This window comes from Strigops habroptila, chromosome 1 (assembly GCF_004027225.2).
Source record: "Strigops habroptila isolate Jane chromosome 1, bStrHab1.2.pri, whole genome shotgun sequence".
Classification (NCBI taxonomy): Eukaryota; Metazoa; Chordata; class Aves; order Psittaciformes; family Psittacidae; genus Strigops; species Strigops habroptila.
The window spans coordinates 113,752,962-113,772,816 of record NC_044277.2 but is presented as its reverse complement, the minus strand read 5'-3'; the positions used below and the strand labels follow the sequence as shown (position 1 = coordinate 113,772,816).

The 19,855-nt window shown below is 38.0% G+C and overlaps 1 protein-coding gene across 6 annotated transcripts in view; it reads left to right on the top strand.

Moving 5' to 3' along the window:
- The window catches only part of WAC (WW domain containing adaptor with coiled-coil), a 59,862-nt gene continuing 40,007 nt past the window's right edge, over nucleotides 1-19,855 (top strand). For 4 of the 6 annotated variants that reach the window (XM_030504932.1, XM_030504905.1, XM_030504887.1 and 1 more), the window contains exons 1-3: nucleotides 70-733; nucleotides 875-911; nucleotides 2,338-2,533. In XM_030504932.1, coding sequence (XP_030360792.1) covers nucleotides 693-733; nucleotides 875-911; nucleotides 2,338-2,533 — 274 coding nt within the window. In that variant the 5' untranslated portion in view covers nucleotides 70-692. Of the gene's footprint in view, nucleotides 734-874; nucleotides 912-1,207; nucleotides 1,266-2,337; nucleotides 2,534-19,855 lie in introns of those variants that run through there. The other 2 variants (XM_030504897.1, XM_030504914.1) reach the window with 2 other exon arrangements.

Genomic DNA, 19,855 nt, shown 5'->3' with positions numbered 1-19,855 from the left:
TTTCCGAACAGGGCGCCACCCTGACGAGAGTGTGAAAACATCTCTACGGAAATAACCGATGTTTTCCGAAGACAGGTAGTGTTCGGGAGAGGAGAACGAGGCGGGCCGGCCGGGGGGAGGAGGAAGGAGGGAGGAGAGTTACGGAACGAGCCGATGTTTGCCGAAGAGAGAGATTGAAGGGCGTTGGGCTCGGCGAAGGCAGCCGATGTTTCCCGAAGGCAGAGTCGCCCGAGAGCAAAGGGGACAGAGGGGACGGAGCGTGTCGGAAAGAGCCGAAAAGAGCCGACGTTAACCGAGCGCGGCGTCGCCCGAGTTTCCCGGATGTAGTTGGAGGAGCGGCGGCGGCGGCGGTGGCGGCGGGCGCAGCGGGGGGAGGAGGCGGCCGCGGCGGCAGCAGCAGCACCGGCAGTGGCGGCGACGGCGGCGGAGTCCGTGCTCCCGGAGTGTCTCAGCGCGCGCGGGGCCGAGTTGCTGGCGTCTCCCCTCTCGCTGTGCGCGGAGGAGATGGGCCCGTGAGCGCTGCTCCCAGCCGAGCTGCCTGAGCCGCCCCCTCCCTCCCTTCCCCCCTCCCTACCCCCGGTCGGCGGCGAGGCGGAGCGCTGCCTCCCCCTCCTCCCCCCTCGGCGCCTGTGGCCCGGCCGCGGCCGTCCCCTCCTGGTCCCCTCACACTCACACACACAGGCCGGGCATTGATGGTAATGTATGCGAGGAAACAGCAGAGACTCAGTGATGGGTAAATCCCTTCCTCCTCCTTCCCTGGCCCCTGGCCCCGCGGGGTCTCCCCCCTCCCCTCCGCCATGTTTGGGCCCCCTTCCCCGGCGGCCGGTAACGGTTGTTCGCTAACGTCTCTCTCTTTCTCTCGCTTTCTCTTTAGCTGTCACGACCGCAGGGGGGACTCGCAGCCCTACCAGGTACCTCAAGCGCCGGCCGCTAGGCCCAGGAGGAGGAGCAGGGGAGGAGAAGGGGGGGGGAGCTACTCCAGCGGAGGCTTAGGCCGCCGCTGCAGGCCGCGGTGCCACAGGCGCCTCGGTCCAGCCCCTCGACGCCGTTTCGGACCCGGGGGGAGCAAAGGCGGAGGGCGGCGGCGGCAGCGCGCAGGCAGAATGGGGCTCCGGCGCTCTTCGGAGGCCAGCGGGGCCGGGGCGAGGTGGAGAGGCCTAGTGCGACCCGTGTAGGGCTTGGGCCTAGGAGTCGGGGAGGGTACGGTACGAGGGGCGGGAGAGCGAGCCGGGGTCACTTGGAGTGGAGTGGAGATCCAGGGGGAGGTGAGCGTTTTCCTTTTAAAAACAAAAGGCATCTTGTTCTTCCCCCACTCCCCTTCCCAAGTCCTTTTTCTCCCCAAAACTGCTGCTATGGATTGTAACCTGAGCAGGGCATGGTTTTAGACCCTGAATAACTGAGGTTGCTAGTAAAGCTTAATTTCTGAAGTTGCCAGCTGCTAGGCGTGTTCAGAATCCATCAAATCCTTAAGCTACTGACAATAACCTCAGTTTATGTGAGGTGAATACTGTATTTCTGTGCTATGTCTATTGAAAAAAAAATCCAACAGTTCTTAGGGTGTGAATCTAGGGAATGCCATATACTGTGATATTGCTTTCCTTGGGGCACAGCATTGAACTGCTTTATTACATTTTGCTGTATTTCTACTACTGTGAAGTGTAGTCTGACAGTCCAAGGCAGTTGTCAGTGACGGTTTGTGCAAATGTAAACACTTGCGCCTCAGAAACTCAAACTGCAAAATCAAGCTGGTCAAAGTGAGACAGAACATATAATTTTGGTAAATACTTCAAAACGAATTGTCACAGTACATGTTTTGTGCCCTCAGAATTCTATTTTTTTTTTCTGTTACGTCTGCTACAGGGTTGCTAGGACTGAAAAAAATGTCACAGAAGTTCATGGTAGTAGTTAAACTGAGTGGCCTCGACTACAGTATGGAGAACATATTCAAAGTTTTCACTGATGCATTGCAGCTTTCCATTTGTATTCTTGATACCAAGTGGAGACTTGCGCTTCTCCCAAAAGTGCCGGGGCCCATGTACTCTGAAAGTCTGTAGTCCATCAGTGAAAAGATAAGAGTTTTTTTCTGAACAGCAAGTGTTTATGTAGGATGTGATAGTGGGAGAAAATGGTTTGAGTTCTAATTACAGAACTTGTTGCTTTAATGGAGGTAATTAAAATTGCTAAAAGACCAATGCTGATTTTTTTAAATAGAATATGAAAGTTAATTAACTTTAAAAAGGGTTTTGGAGATATGTAAAATTTAGAAATTATGTTTTAACATCAGTTTCTTAACTTCTTGTCTAATGTAAGTGCCTCTTCTCTTGTGATCTGTTACAGGCTCTTAAGTACTCATCCAAGAGTCACCCCAGTGGTGGTGATCACCGTCATGACAAGATGCGAGACACCACAGACCCTTCACCACCAAATAAAATGTTACGGCGCTCTGATAGCCCTGAAAACAAATATGGTGACAACACAGGGCACAGTAAAGCAAAAAGTGTGCATACTCACAGAGTTAGAGAGAGGGATGGTGGTGAGTTATCTTTAATAAACCTTTATTTAAGCAATTACTAATTTCTCATTAAAATTTAGCCATTATCACTTAGGTGATGAGAGTGTTATGCTGTATGTGCCTTGTAACATGCTTGGAAGACTGCAGTGAAACCAAAGTGCAAGTCTTATTGGAAGCAATCATTTAGGCTTTGTAATACCTATTAATTTTCTTATTTTCACAGGTATAGTAGTTTTACTTATAACCACAAAGACTAAATAAACTTTTCTCTCCTTTTTTTTTTTTTTTTTTTTAATGGTATGTCTCAATTTAGGCATACTGCGATATTTGGTAACGTGAATTAGTATTATGGATTTTTCACAACGGTAAATATTGGCTGGTTTAGAGCCTTTTTTTAGTAACTATTGTGGTGCTATACTGTGTAGTTACATGCTTTGTAGACTAAACTTCATAAGAAATAAAAAATAGTTTCTTCATATTTAGCTGTTGTGTAGAACTCAGCAATCAGAAGATGATAATCAAAGGTAGCACTTAGTAGAGCCTTTCTTGGCAGGAGTGTTTGCAGTCAAGGCAGCCTCCCGTGTTTTTACAGGATATTATAGGCAGTAGTAATATCCCCAATGTTTTTTAACTGATGTTATTTTCTATCCCCGCTTCCTAGAGAAAGGAAAGAGTGGGGTTTTACATTTAATAAGAAGTGGTAACAGTTGCAGTTTAGAAAATTCCAGTTACTGACTGAATTTGGAAGCATGTTTGCTATTTTGTAAGTACTGTATTTGGTCTTCGTGTTGAGTTTTAAAATGAAGTGTGCAAGTGGAGCACTTGGAGCTTTAAATCAGTGCTGCTTTGTTCTATATAAAGTGAACAACTTTAATCTACAGATATATTTATGGCTGCACAGTTTTTTACTTGTTATAATAGTTAAAGTAAAATATATTTTAGGGAATACTAGTTCCAAACCACACATGTGTTTATGGTATTGAAGTGTTCTTACAATTCTTGTTTGTTTTTCCTTCTTTGGATTAGTACAGAGGCTCTGTAGACCACTGATAATGTCATATAATTGTGTAGGTGGATTACGAACACATGCATCTTTTATTGGTACACTCATTTTCATTATATGTAGTGATAGGACAAGGGGTAATGGCTTTAAACTGGCAGAGGGCAGATTGAGATTAGACATACAAAAGAAGTTTTTTACTGTGAGGGTGATGAGAAGCTGGAACAAGTTGCCCAGGGTGCCCCATCCCTGGGAGTGTTCAAGGCCAGGTTGGATCTGCTCTAGTGGGTGGTGTCCCTGCCCATGGCAAGGGGGTTGGAACTAGATGACCTTAAAGGTTCCTTTCAACCCAAACCATGCTATGATATCTGATCATACTTGAAAGTATAGTAATCTCAGAATCAAATGTGCGTGCAAGGCTAGTAGGCTGCTATTCTGTGCTACTTTTCAGGACACAGAGGTGTCCTCTCTTATTTCCTGTTCTTAAGTCCAAAGATACTTGTCCTATATACTCTCGCAATTCTGCTTAGTTTTGCTACAGTCAGTAATTTTTTCTGCTTTGGTGGAGTTATGCATATATGAAAACATCTGGAGAATGAGGTTCTATATGGGGAGAGTATTTGCTTATTTGTATATTGGAATTGTTTTGAAGATAGGAAAGACATTGTGATGTTCTCACTGAGCCCAGCTGGATGTAATAGTTGGGGAATGACCTGAAGCATGGATGTATACAGTTACAATAAAGGAACATGAATTACGTAGTTTGTAAGTGGAAGGAACACTGTGCCACTCTACTTTCTTCCCCAGACTGTTAACACAATGGAAAATTTCATTTATTCTGACCTAAAAGTGGTCCTTTGCACATCATATGTTAATAGACTGGGAGAAGGGAACAGTCTTCAACAGTCTGAGGAAGATTACTAGTTTTAAAAGATGAACATTTGCAATTTTTAATGGAAATAAGTGATTTTTGTGTGTGTGTGGTGTTAGTAAGGTTAGTTTGGGCCTTGGTTTCAGCTTTTAAAACATATATTCAAAACAACCAAAGCTGTGTTAAATCCTGTGTATTTTATGTAGTAAACCAAAGATGAGCAGCCATGAGCAGAAGGATATCTACTTTGTCTTTGATTTACTGAATCTTTCTGGCAATTGAAGGTAGGTGTTAGAATATAGGAGAAATGCAGAGTTTTATAGACATTTGTGTATTGCTAATATGCAAAAGATGTAATAATATAGCATGTTCTCTGTCTACTGAGTTAACCAAGGTACTGTTATTGATACAGTGTTCCCTTGGTTTTGCAATTACAGACGTACAGCAGGAAAAAAAGAAGAAACCCCCAAATTTAAAAAAAATTGCCGTGGTTTTTCACTGGAGTCCTCATATGACTGAAGAGTATTGATTGGCTTTGATGCTACTTTAGTCTTCTGGCTTGTTTTTTTTTTTTTTTTTTTTTTTTAATACTCAGGGAAAAAAGAGCTAGCGTTTGGGTTTGGTTGTTTTGTTTTGGGTTTTTTTGTAATTGCTGTGCATTTCATTAGTTTAAAATTAGTGGTGCTTGATTTGGAGCTACTACAAAGATGCTAGTGCCGTCCTATGATCTAGCTAAACTTAACAAAGCAAACCTCGTTGAAAAATCTCCAGTATTTATTTCACCAAACTGCATTGAAGTCCCAAAGGAACAATCTCTTTTTCTCTCATCTCTTAGAAAACAAAACTGAACAAAAATCTGGAGTATTGCAACTGTACGTAAAGCCGTATTAACCTAATCTCTCCCTTTCAAGTCAATGTTTAAAAAGTCCCCTCTACATATCGCTTAGTGATTTTTTTGCTCTGAAGTGAAACAGGAAGATTACTGGTGTAGCATGCTGATACTTGGTACTCCTTTAGTCATGACTGGCTCACTTTTTTGTGGTAAAGATGACTGGCTAAATGTAATTTAAAGATATAAGTGTACATATATAAAATGTAAGAGCTGTAATTACACTGATTGAAAATTAATAACTCAAAAAATTGTAGAACCTTCTTGTCTGAATACCTTTGGTGCCCGTATAAAGGTATTTGTTGTTGCAGCTTATTTTTTTGTAATACTCATGGCAGAATCTTTTGTGTTTGTAGAACTGTAGTCCATGGTAAGAAATTCAATTAAGGTTTTAAAACATGTGTTATGGGTAAGCCCTCCATACTGATGCAGTGCAAACAAAGCATTTTTCAAAGTTGCTTACTGCGTGGTTTCTGTGGAAAGAGGCTACATACAGAGACAATTGTTTCTGTGGAGAGAGACTTCCAAGTTTACCTTGGACTAAACACAGAAGAGTACTTGCAAGTTTTTGTCACATCCCTGGTTTCCAAAGAGTACGGTATGAAAAAACTGCAGTAGCTTTGTTCTTGCTTTCAGGTCCTTGTGCATGAGGATGTTGTCTCTGTATTCAAGTGTTTAAAACATAATGAACAGCTACCCCCCTCAGTGCATCTTGTATTTATAGGTCAGCTGCTATAGGCAAGTGTGGAGTTTGAAGAGATTAGGGGGTCTTATGGGACCAACTCAAGTGTGAAGTTCCTTAACAGTAACAAATAGGGACTTAACGTTAGCATTGTTTACAGGGAATAGAACTAGGAAGGGACTTGTAGATGTTGAAAACTGTTTCCATTAAAGAAAAAAAGGAAGCACAAAGGTTTGAGGGCTCTAATGCTAGAGGATGGGCAGACTGAGCACATAGATGATCCTTGTAGGTCTTTTTACATGTATGAAAGAGGAGGTACTGGCATACAGGAACAAAACCAAAGAGGTCAGATAAGTAGGGTACCTTTGGGAATGCTGTAAGTGAGATACATGTCTTATTTAGGAGTAAAAATTGCAAGATGCAAGCCTTGGTAAAAAAGGGAAGAGGCTATTTCTACTTAAATGTATGGAGCAGAATAACTGAGATAGTAGAACTTTGTGCAAAACTAATCAGTTGTACTCTGTTCTTATTGTGAAGAAAATACAGAGCGTTTTCCTACGTTTATGTTTAAGAGACTTTGAAAATGTTTGCTTCGTGCCATAATCTCACTGAATTGTTTAAAATAACAAATGGAGAGCATAAATGAATGTACCATGAAATCTTTTGCTGGGTTGTGTGCTATGTAGGCTACTTTAATGAAATTTGATTATAACTTGTGATATTTAAATTTCAAAATATAACTATTTTGAATGTTTCTTTTGCCCCCCTTTTTTTTTTCTTAATTGGCAATTAAAAATACTGTCAATGGCCACTGTTACGGACTGTATTGCAGTTCTAAGGTTAAAAATCCTACTGCTATTAGAGGCTGAGTGGAATATTTTAAATAGTGAGTTTGTAGTTTTATTGGGGTAGTGGTGGAAGCTTCTGCCATGTCTCATGAAGTGTTGGCTTGCTTTGTTTCCAGCGGTTCTTGAGGGAGTTGAGAGTCCTCCTAGCAAAGGGACAGCAAACAGCTGGAAACAGAACGCTAGCTTTTCTTTCCTGTCTCAGTGACCCTGGCAGTAGAGGACAGAGGCTAACTGCTGATTAAATTAGCATCATTATTGACCAGCGGTCAGAAATAAATGGGGTGTTAGGGCAAGTACAAGAGAGTGGAAGCTGCCTGGGCAACAAGCATTGGAAAGAGGAAATTGCAGAGTAAGTGGAAAGAGGGAAGTCTGAGAGTAATGAAGCATAGCAAAGGGTTGAGGAAGACAAGGTTGAGGATGACGCTGGAATAGATTTTACGTTTTTAGTTACTATTAACTTCTGTTAATGTTAAAGTAATTATTCATTACTCTGAAAAGAGTTTCCTCACTGTAACTGTATGGTCAAAGCTGGGATGAGAGAAATCTGTGATCACAAGTGAGACTAGGCTGTCCATGAAGCATGCTTTGAACACCATCCCCCCAACATGGAAGGGTAAAAGAGGTGATTGACTGTTCCTTGAACGTTGGCTGTGGATTGCTCTAAAGAAGGTGGAGTTGAGTTGCGATTTGGTTTTGTTTTGGTGGGTTTTTTTGGTTCTCTTTTGGGTTTTTTTCCAAGATAAATACAATTGCTTCCATTAGCATTCATGTCTTAGAAGCTTTTTTCTGGATTTAAACCCCTCGTAGTTTCAGGGTTTAGTATATAAAATACAGATCTGTAAGTAGGTCCTCTGGACGTTTCTCTTTAAGGCTGATCAGTTCAAGTTTTTTAAAAACTCATAAGCTTAGCTTTTGGATTGTAAGTGTAATATGTTCAAGTCAGTCTAATAGCTAGACCTGGTAAGCATTTTTATGTAAGCTTATTTTATGATTTTTAAATGGGAAAATAATGCTGATACATAGAAGATTTGTCAAATTTGCTTGTCTTTGGTACCTAAGCAGATCATAAGGGAATGATTTTTACTTAGCGTCACGCTTTCTTAACATATGCTTCTAGCCTCTGAAATGGAATATACAGGGTATTAAATTTGTACTTTTGGGTTGCTTTTCTGAAGTTAAAAAGCAGTAATGAAATCTGTTAGTTTCTGGTGAGCTGCCTGCAGCAAGGCCATGGTAAAGATGGCAATTTGTAAATTACTTAGCTTTTTTTACTGGGATTACTCTATTCTCTAATGGCCCCTAGTTAAAGGTACTTCCTCAATACTGTTTGGGACATGGCTGCTTTCTAAGAAGAGAAATACAGTTTATTAACGGTTTATGTTTGGTTTCCGTGCTGTATCTACTTATTCTATATCAAGTATTGTGTAAGCCAAGTATCATTAAAGCTGCGCAGAACTTGTAAGAGAAAACTCTGCATCTGTTTTGGCTGAGAGAAGAGGTGATGCTGTGATAACTTTGCTGTTGAAAATAGTAATTTAATGGCACCCAACTTCCAGTGTCAACTACATTTGCTTATGAAGTCAGGTTTTTATGCAAGTGCATAGGCGCTTCCAGGCAAAAACCTCTCAATGTACAGAGAAAAAATTGTACTGTCAGTGAAAGGCTGTTGTCAACACCGATGCTTCTAGGCTTATGCTTTGTCAGTAGTTTGTTGTAGTGTAAAAATGAATCCTTTCTGGACTTAAATATAGCGCTTGAAAAGAGCACAGCATTTCTTTACATTGAGTAAGATTGTTGTCCTCTTACTGTTTTCTCTTGAATTTTTAAGGGATCACCGGACTTTGTTGTACTTGACTTCAGGTGTTCCCTGCTGTAACTTCAATGTTAGAAGATTGTTTCCTTTCTTGAAGACCTTTAACAGACTTCCCAGCTTTTAACAATAAAACTACCTTGGAAAAGGCATAGAAGTTCATTAGCTGTTCCTTCATCTCAGTAGTATTTTGCTAGTAGTTAAAGAATGCTGTTTAGTTGTGGGCTTCTTTGCTTGCTTTACACATTTTGTGCAGTTTTGCTTTTTTTCATTAAAATAGTGGTTTTCCATGGGAAAGCATAGCCTGATCATACAGTGTGTTCATGTCTAAATTTTGACATGAATCTGTATCCTTTCAGTGCATTTGCCTATTAAAAAAAATACTAACTAGAGCAATTATGGCTTACCAGATTTTATCCCTTTTCTGAAATGAGAGCTTTCTGCCTGCAGTTGTATGCACAGGGAGTAATCTTAGAATTATACCATAGGCTGAAACTTTCATTTATTGAAATTTTTGTGGGGAGTGTTGCTTTGTGAAACAGTATTTTGAAATTCATTCCTCTATTAAGTGGAAAGTCTATGGTAATGAATATATAGGGTACAAAATTGCATCAATTTCTGGAATAAGCTTCTAAATTAGATTGCTGATCCTGTAAGTTTTAAACACTTCCTAAATTATTCAGACATCTCTTGCATCTGATATTCACCTATTTTCCTGCTGCAAAAGATTTTTCTCAGACCTTCAACAGCAAAAAAAAAAAAAAGAAACTCAAAACAAAACACCCAGACAGTGAAATAGGCTGGAATTCTCCTACACACACTTTTGAATCTCTCCTTTTACCTCTTGGCAGTGTCTAATTTTTCTGCCAACTTTCAGGCTTGTGAAGCGGGATGCATGTTTTAAGCCACAGATCATAATTGCCTGCTGATTAGAAGTAGAATTCTGAAGTGGTACTCAAGAATAATGTCTGCTTGGAAAGTCTGCCTTCCAAGTTACTGGAAAGGGAGGTACATTTTTGAGCAGGTGACTGACAAAAGACCCCATTATTCACTCTTTTTATCAGATGGGTTAAGAGATGTCTGGTAAGCTTTTGTGGCCTTGACTTATGTTTCTGTGCATGCAGCATGCAGTTGTTTGCAATGAATGGAAAACAAGAGGCCTAAAGACCTTTGTTGATTAGGCCCCATGGTACTTTGGGATAATAATCCTGTTCCTTAGTGTGACTACTGTGATGAGAAGAGTTGCAAAGGAACAGTCTGTCAATGTTAAATAATTTTTTTCTTCCCTAGTTTTAAAATATAACTTACTTTGTTTCTACAGCAGAGATATGATGAAAATGTTAATATCCTGCTTTTGTCATCACTCGAAAGGAAAAAAAGATCTAATGCACTATTACAGTGCTTCATGACATGGGCAGGGATGTCAGAAATATGAACAGTTAGTTTCCAGAGCTAAGTTCCCAGTGTCTGAGGGGCAGCAGAAATCTTCGGGAGATCTTTTTGCTGTGTAAACTTTTGCCATTAATTTTCTCATACATGTCGACTAACTTCTATGACCTGCTGTTTTGGATAGACATGAAATAGGTGATTCTTAGCCACTGAGTAAAATATTTTGAGATCTTTAACTGAGAAAACATTGCTTACACTGTATGTTTTATAGATCAAAAACTGGTAACTGATAGATCCCCAAAGTATAACCCTTGTGATCATCAAATGAGCTGAATGTGTGTAGGTTTGCTCTTGGACCTAAGTAATAATATTTTTTGTCTACAAGGAAGAAATTGTAGAATCATTCATACATTATGAGTAATGTGAGACTGAATGGCAAATAATAAGAACTGTTCACTAGTACAGAGCTAGCCAAATTATGCAGAAGTGAAAATGCTAATTCATCTACAGGAACATGTGAAAGTGGTCCACTGTGTAAAAAGCTATGAGAAAGAGTATAAGACTTTACTGAAAGTAGATACTGTTCAAAGCGATGGCTCTTAAAACAAGCATGAAATTCATACACAATTAAAAGCATAAATATTGAGAGCAATGTTAGCCAGAAAGGATATATGATCAGGGGAATACCAAGTAGGACTAGAGAGATTACCTCCTAGTGCTAATGTGGCAGCTACTGTAATAGTCTCTATTTTGATTCTCACAGTTCAGAAAGTTGCAAGAGTTCAACTTCTCAAAGTTCAGAGAAGATGCAAGAAAATGACTGCAATTGAAATTTGCGCATTAAGAAAGATTTGAAGAGCTCTTGGTATAGTTACAGAGAAAACAATAAAGGTTTATTTGATTAATAATTACAGGAAAAAGAAGTGGCATACTTACAAGTTCTTGAATGTAGCAAAGGTGCAAAATCCAGTTATCTTAACCTACATATTCAGATGATAGAAATTTGGCACAATTTTAGGTTGTTGGCAAGACTGGAGTGACTTACTGTGATTTTGACATCTGGGTGATTAAAGACAACTTCCTAAGGTTTCATGCAGAAAGTTGAACTTGCTGATCAGAGGTCCACTGATAGATAAAACTAATATTAATATTTCTAGCTTAAATATTGTAGATTAGTGGACTTCAAACTGAAAGATGTTAAAATTAACTTTGCTAGTAGGACTCCTGTGATAAACCCCTGTGAATGTGTTTCATATTGCATTGTAGGATTTTCAGTCACTGAGAACACGTTGGTTTGAGTGCTGTTGTGGGGTCAGGTGAAACTATGATTTGTTTGCAGTAGAACTCAGTATTTTCAGGTGCCTGCTGCACTGGTACAGTTCTAAGTCTTGTTTGCTTTATCAGTGCATACTTTAGTTTTAGGAGTGGCTATCTTAACCTCCTTTTAGGATTGAATATAATCTAGATGATCTGATCTCTGAAATTTCTCACCATCTAAATTGTTGAAAATTCATCTGAAGTTCAGTACAATTTATACCAGACTTAGAATGTAGAGTGTATTCAAAGATGATTGCACACTTCCACTTTAATGTAGGCGTTTGATGTTTTTCACTGATCTATATGTTTACCAGATTGGGTTGTAGTTTGTTGACCACAGCTTCATGTAGGTAAACAGTATCTGTCTTGGATGTCCTGGAATTGCTTTGCTGCTTTGGATTTCCAGAACTTGCACATGACAGAATGCAGATTTCTTAAATTTCTTGGTTTCTTTGACAGAAGAACTTGGTACAGAAAGGTTGACATGCTTGTTTCACATGCTTGTTTGAGACTGATTAATAAGGCCTCTCCCTTCCCTGCTCCCCTTTTCCCCACATCCCAGCATACATTTGATTTCAAAGTTAAATTTGTGAATATGAAAGTTGGAGAGTAACTGATGGCTTATGTAGATAAAGATTTCTCTTTGGGATAGAGAAATGCTGTACTCCTTAAACTTGTCGTCTGTAGATCATGCTTATACAGAATAATGTGAAGTGAATTTAGAGAATGATGAAACTATAGACCTTTGGGTTTTTCTCCCACAAAAGTATGGGATTACATTTAAAAGCTGGATTAAGTTTATCAAATTCTGTTATTTCTGTTTCCACATCTCTTCTTCTTTTTTACTATGGTTAAGGTTTTAGCTTAAGCATACTAAGATTTAAAACATTTAGAATCTTCTGAATTCTGATAAAGAAGTTTTCACTCAACAAAAATTATTACTGTGTCTTGCGGAACTTGGTGAAGAGTCACGCTATAGGCATAAAGAACTTGTGACATCTAGAAAATAGAGTGTTCCTTTAAATAGTCAATGGTTTTTGACAGGACAGCTTTCAAAAACATAATAAAGTCAAGCTACACAATGAATTAACCAAATGAAACTGTAGTCAGCTTTTTTTTTGTCTTGTTTCCGTATGAAGTCTGCTTACCTATCTGGATATTTTTCTCGTAAATCATTGTGACTAAAAGAGGCTAATTGGACCCAGGGTGAGGGCTTGACAGTGACATCTGGTTTCTTGCTATCCGTTTTTCTGATTCCTTGTCCTTAGCTTTAACTTTGGCTATGAATGTGAGAAACAAATCTGGGCTTATAGACCAAGATGGCTACAGGATAAGATGAGAAGCAGGATAAACTAGGTTACTTCTGCTTATATAAAGATTAAACCAGTTTTATTTAAATCTGAAATAAGCCAATATTGAATGGAAATCAGTCACATATCCTTTTTGCAGGAATTCTAACACTTTTAATAATAATAACAAAACCAGTAATAATAACAGTAAAGCCTGCTTATGGTTGGACTAGTACAGCTTCTTACTAGAGAGAAAATACAAAGGAATTTAAAATAAATTTGTAAAATTGCATTTTGCTATTTTTAAAATATTTGTGATATGTTTTTAAAAGTGCAGAAAAAGCTGTATGTTATGTCATTTCATGTGTTTATATATTTGGTTAGAAAATGTTAGCTGCAAGTGTTTGATTAGTTCATACCTTCTCTGTTTTTAGGAGGCAGTGGTTGAAGGCATATGATTTTGTGGCTCAGGAAATTCCTACTATCAAGTCAGTGTGGGCTGGTGGTTGTGCTGGTGTTTTTTGATTCTGTTTTGTGGGTACAGTTTATTCGATAACATGAAATTCCTTCTTACCATTTTCTTACTTTTAGAGAGTTGACATAGCTACTCAAAGTGTAAATGAAAATGGCTCATCTGTGGCTCCTCATGGGCAGGTGATTAAAACCCCACATGCAGCTGTGTTTCTGTGAGAAGGAGTAGAGCTTGGAGGCCTGCCTCCTTTCACATGTGTATAGAGCTCAGCTAATAGAATGGAAGTTCCCTCCTGGTGCGTCCTGAAAGGGGAATGATGTTGAATTGCTTTGATAAATTAGGAGGGAGAAAATATATTTAACTGTGTTCTCCTTGTATATGTTTTTTTAATCCCAAATACCATGCGTTTTGAATTTGCTACCACTTACTTTTTTGCCTTGAAAGAGTGTGTTTCAAACTGGCACTGTCATTTCTCTGTACAGTTTTGTTTGAGAAGTTGCCTACCACAGAAAAGCTTGTGAAAAGATAAATTGTGAAAATACACGTTAATTTCTGCAGAAACAAAATGCAGTTAGTTAATGCTTAAAAATATTTGTTAAAATACACCTTTTCTTTTTTTTAGTAAAAACTTGAATAATTTCTGACCTGTTCTAGTGGAGTGGGAGCTTCAAGTTTACTCTAACTTTTTGTAAGGATTTGAGAAGATTGCAGTGATTTTGGTTTTGACAGTAGTGCTCTTTAATCTGCTTATTCCAAGAAATCTGAAGAACAGCCTTTTTGTTAAAAGAAAATGTAATTTGGAAAGATATCCATAGTAGTGAGCATGTTACTATTAGACTTCACTAGATTTAAACTAGGTTGTTGGATTAAACTGCCGGTATTGACACTTTCTTACAGAGAAGATCTCAACATGGTTAAACTTTTCAAGAAACGCCTCCTGTCCCCTTTTCAAACCTGTTACATCTTTTGCTGTAAGAATTTCAGTATCCCTCTAAGATTAATTTTTAAGCTTTTTTTGAAGAGAAACATTCTATATCTCACCATATTGTCATAGAAATCTGCTATATTTAGGCATGTCAGTCTTTCAGAAAATATTTTTAAGAAGGAATATTTACAGCTCCACCCCAGTTACACAGATTATTTCCTCTCCCTTGGTTTCCTAGATTTCTTAAATATCATGCTGTTTTACATCCTCCAAAGCAACAGTCTTCCTAAGTGCTTTACTAGGCAGATTTGTTACTGAGCTTGTTAGAGTAGCAGAGTTATAAATTATTCATATCTATCAGTAGCAAAAATGGGGAAAGGAAATTATGCTTATCTTGTTTATTATGTTTCAAACATACCTGTTCACTCCCAAATGTGCGGGGAAAAAACCAAAGAATACATCTTTATTAAGGCATATATAAATAATGCACGTTTGTACATAAACTCTTCTGTACAAATTAGGTAGTGTGCTTTACGTATTTTTTTTCTGTTGTATTTATTTCACAGAATTAAGTTCTGCATGATGGTGTGTTTAGGCCAGGGGTCCCCCCAGCTAATATCAGTGGGAGTTCAGATCTCTTCCAGTTTGAGTAGTTTGCTCATTTAGACAGCTGCCACTGACAGGTTAACATTTTCAAAACCACTAATTTCTTTTGAAAGAACACTATTTCTGCTTGATTTAATAGAAGAAATAATATCATCCTCGTGAAATTCAAGTAGTGTAAAGTTCACCTCTTACTGGCAAAACACTGCCTACACTAATGATTGCAGTCTCTGTATAGTTCTTTAGAGAGTGTTTACTTAACTAGCAAAATAAAATGAGACACTTGGCCAACCAGACAATTCTATAATAGATTTTCAGTTTGTAAACATAACTTTAGATTTTGTGGAGAGCCATAGTTTCCTCTAGTAAGGAAACTCCAGGAAAGGCCAGTTGAATTTTAAGAATATATTTAAGAACTATTTAATGGGAAGAGGGAAGAATTGTCTTATCACCTACTGTGCTGTAGATACTTGAAAGTTTTGTTGCGCAATATCTTTATTAAGCCAAGCTAAGCATCCAGCCTGAAACTAAGGCTGTGAATCTGTCATATTAAAACCACAACACTATATATATATATATATATATATATATATATATATGGAAATTCATAGCTCAATCTTTACTTGCTTCAACCCCTCACGCCCCAAGCCCTGGGCCAGTGTTCGATTTTATTTTTTTTTTTTAATGGAGAACTATGTGGCAGAATGGATTTCACTACTTTTTTTCAGAATGTTATTAGCATCTCATCTTTTCAAAACCAATTCCCAGTTGAAGAGTAAATAAGCATAACATTAAAATCCTTATACTTGTTGCATCTCTGTACTGTAATAAATATACAAGTGGCATAGTATGTCCTGAACTGAAAGAGTAGTTTGTCTAAGCCTAATCATTTCACAAGTTATCATGTGAGAGTTTATTGAGCAATTGCTGCTTCTAATACTAAATACTTTCAAGTTAGCTTGCTCATTTGCGATGAGTTACTAAATATTTCATCATCATTGTTGCAGTCTTAGAAGAGAAGCGTAGTTCTCTTCAACTTGCAAATATTAATAGCATTTAAGCAGTGATCTTGTATTGAAGCGGAGTTCTGTTTTTGTCAGATGGTTGTTAAGTAACTGGAGAACAAGTAAGAGTTTCTTGTGTTAGTCTACAAAATAAAACTAGAATTGAATGGAATGTGCCTAATAGTCAAATTTGATGTATCTTGAGATACAAATTTGAGATATACTAATTTTCAGTTAATATTTTTAAGATACATTTAAGAAATGAGATAGTGTCTTTTTTTCTTGCCTGTTTTTTAACGTAGTTAGGTATTGATTCTGCTACAGCCTTTATATTAAGGATGTAAGTGTGATAATTATGTCTGTGACTAACCTTTTTGCAGGTTTACAGTAGCGTCTGGTAATAGAGACTCCTTTTTTAATCCTTTTACAACACAGTGTACTTGTAAAGTTGTTGATTCTCAATGATAATTGAAATGAAGGAAACTTCTAGGATTGGATTAAGGTTGCAAGCATTTGTCACTGCATAGCCCTATCTATGTTCACAAAAAGCTGCAACTTCATCTGCCTTATTTTAAATGAAGTTAATTTGTAAGTAATGTTGTATTCACAGACTCTTCAACTTAAAATTTTTTGTCCCAAGAAACTACCCCCAAAACATGAAAAGGAAATTGGGAGTTGCTGAACAACATGGCTTCATTCTTATTTAATCTTGTTTTTTTGCTCAGAGGATCTTGTCAGGGAGATTAAGTTGTCATACCTTGCTTAATTGGTTGGAGCTTCTGAGTGGGAGTACTAATGTGGTGCTGTTTCTATGTAGAAAAAGGAGGAGTAGTCTGAGCTGTGTTCTGGCCACTGCTATTTTGTTTTCTCCTTTGTAAGAAGAAATTGTTTTGCATGACCTCTGACTTTATACAGACTTCTGTCAGTGATGACCAGTTTATGGTCTATCAGTCTTTTATAGTATTACTGTGCTGCTTGTAATCTTAAAACATTGGAATACCCGGTTTTTGGAAAGTGTTTGCACTCGAGCAATTTCCATCTTACCTCACTGATGTGTATGTTGTTAAGCATCAGTGTGTCTTCTTATGTATTTGGTTTATGTTCTTTGGGAAGCTCCTTGAATGAAAAGTATAAATTGTCACACCTTCCCCCCCAATGTTAAGGGGTTTGTTTATTCAGTTTTAGTAACCTGTAAGCCTCATTTTCAGAAAGCGTTTGAGCATGTGCCTAATGGTAATAATTTAAAAATAACATTGTTTAGAAGTGTCTTGAGTTCTCTAGTTTTTCTTGGATTTTGAGAGGAAAAAACTTTGTAAAATTGGAACAGTCCACTGACATTTAATGTGTATCAGCGATTGATTGTAGAAATAGTGGTTCAGGGGATCTGACAGATGTTTTTTTGTGACTGAATATAGTTTTACACACATAGTTTTCTATTAAAGCAAACAGTTTCTCTCTCTTTAACATAACCTGAAAACCTGTTCACGCCTTTCTTGCTGTATTTATGCAGTGGAGTTATCTTTCGAGGAGGTATTAGACCAATCTGAGTCATGAAACAGTGGCAGACAGTCTTCTGCTTACTCTTGAGTTGATCTGGATTGTGGAGTATTGTCGCCTGAGGTAGGATAGTGCATAGCTGTGATGCTGTTAGACTTCCTTTGCCAAACTTGAATCTTTTAGTACTGTATTACTGTATCTTCATGGGAGAGCTGTTCATTTGGTTTCATGGTGTATTGCTGGGGAGGGTGTGGAAGGGGGGAAATTTAGTCAATTGCCCATATGCTGTGCTGATCCACGCTGGAATTAAACATCACTAGTTTGTGATAAGGGTTATTAGTTTGTACTAAGGATTCTGGCTGTCAGTTTAACACTTCTCATTTTGTGTGTCATATTTAAAAGCTTATGCTGTGTTAAATATGTGTTTTCTGAGTAGAGTCAAGAATGAAAGCATAGTTTGGCTTTTTTCTCAACTACCTGTAGTTTTGGTTTAGAGGAATGTCCCACTCAATAGAAACGTGATAATGCATTAAGTGTCGCAAGATTAAAAAGCGATGGTTTAGCAGGGAGTTTGTTTTTTAGTTAACACATTGAGATCTTCTGGGGCTATGAGCTAGAGATTCAGGAATATGAGTGTTGCTGAAGTTTGTGGTACTTCTTCATATTTTCCATGGGTTAAATTGCTTAAGCTGCTCTTTCAAGTCGATTGATCTCAAATAATATGGGTGCCATAGAGATGTGAAGCAATGTTGGGATGTTGCTAGCGTTTATTTTTAATTAGGTGACCTGAACCCAAAGGCAGTAAATAGCAAATGTAAATCTGAAGGATTTGTTCTCTACCTATAGTTCTTAATTTCACCTGAATTTAACTTGTAGATTTCAATTTGTTTAAAAGTATGTACTTCAGTAACCTTTGGGAGTTACCAGAAATATTTACAAGCTGATTGGAACTTGCCTTAATTTAGGAGAAACAGGCCGATTCTTTCAAATGGTATTGCTTACTGGTCTTCAGAAATAAACATTTCTACAGGTAATGGTAAAATTGTTTGTCCAATCTTTTGTTATTTTTGATTTAATGATTGAGATATCAAGAAAATTGCCTATATACTGGTTTTGTTTGAAGAAGAAAGTTGGTAGGGATTTGTCTAGAGTGTGGTGGAAATGCGTATTTCATCCCTTTAGGCTTTTTTGTAGGATACAACTTGGGAAATTCGAGCATTGAATCTTACAGAAACTCTGGGTTCAGTGGACCATGTTCAGTGAACCTGATGGTTTTCCATGTTACGTCTAAGTTGAAAAGTGATTTCTCACTGCTACTGGAACGTGGGCTGAGGAGGTGGGCTGAAGACAACCCCAAAATTATGGGAACTATTCTTCTGTAGCTGTAACAGGGAAAGGAGAAACAAAAAGGGGGTGGTTGGACAAATAAAAGTTTATATCTCTTCTACTAGTGAGGACAACTCAAGCTGTTATGTCCATTCACATTGATGTACAGCTCTAAGAAAACTGTCTGCCTGTTAGTTGCTGGGTGATTCAGAGCTCAGTAGTTTGAATTTAATTTTAGCCATTTTATTACTGCCCCTTGCTTTCCTTTTGGATGGGCAGATAACTGGTTTTCTTTCTAGAGCAGTTTGTACTGTTTGCCATAAAATTAAACTTAAGTTTTTTAAATAAATTGAGCAAATCTCAAAAATGTAAGCAGAAGACAGCAAAATAGCAAACTACTGTTGCATTATGCAATGTGTAAGATAAAATTTGAAGCTAATCTTTTCATTTTAATAATACCTTGGCGTTCTTTGAGTATTGAATTAGTAAAATGATAAGAGTCCTTGAGTTTCATTGGTTTACTGCTCCTGTCTTTTCCTTCTTGAAGTGTCATTTTCTTACTGCGATTTTAGGAGAAAAATTCTATGTGGTCATTTGTCCCGCTCCATGTATGTACAACTCTTGGTCTATTTATACTAACATTTTGGACTAATTTCCATGAAGTTTTGTGTGAATGATAACTTGGATAAAAAGATGAAAACTTCTTTATGTTGGGACGATTATCCTGTGAATCAAACATTACAAAACAGCACAGACTTTGCTGTCCTGAATACCCAATGTGATAGGAGAGCACAGGAGGAAAGGAGGCTTTTTTACTCAATAGAGCAACTTGTTGACTGGTATAAAACATTTATTTTGGGGGGCATAATGAGTATGTAATTGAGTGGTTGGGCAGCACAGTGATGAGGTTAGATCTTCTTTCTTTTGGCAGAACACTGTGTATTCAACTTTATGTTATGAATTTCTGGAAAACGTTACTGCGCAGTTGGTGTGTTCTCTGAGGCCATCGCTCTGCTAGAAAAGATTGGAAGTTTTTATTTCAATACAGCAGGCCACATAAAAATACACTGAAGAAAAACTGTTTTGTCTTATTACTTTTACATGTGGCAAATAAAAATGGCTGTGATAGGCTGTTCAGTTACTGCTGAGATGTTGGATATTGTGTTCCTATTGTGTTGCTTTTTTTCCTCCCATATGTAGAAGTTTAGAAAGTGTTCTGCCGAAAGACTTGCACTGAAGTAACAAAGATGTCAGTTGAAATATACTTTAGAAGTTTCAATTTAGGCTTATCTTAGATTAAGTTTCTATAATTTTCACTGTTTAAACAACTCTTAAATAGTTATCACCATGACATTTCAGTACCAAAAACTGTCTTGCTGTTTTCTCTGTCTCGTGGTTTAAGCCCAGCCTGTAACTTAGAA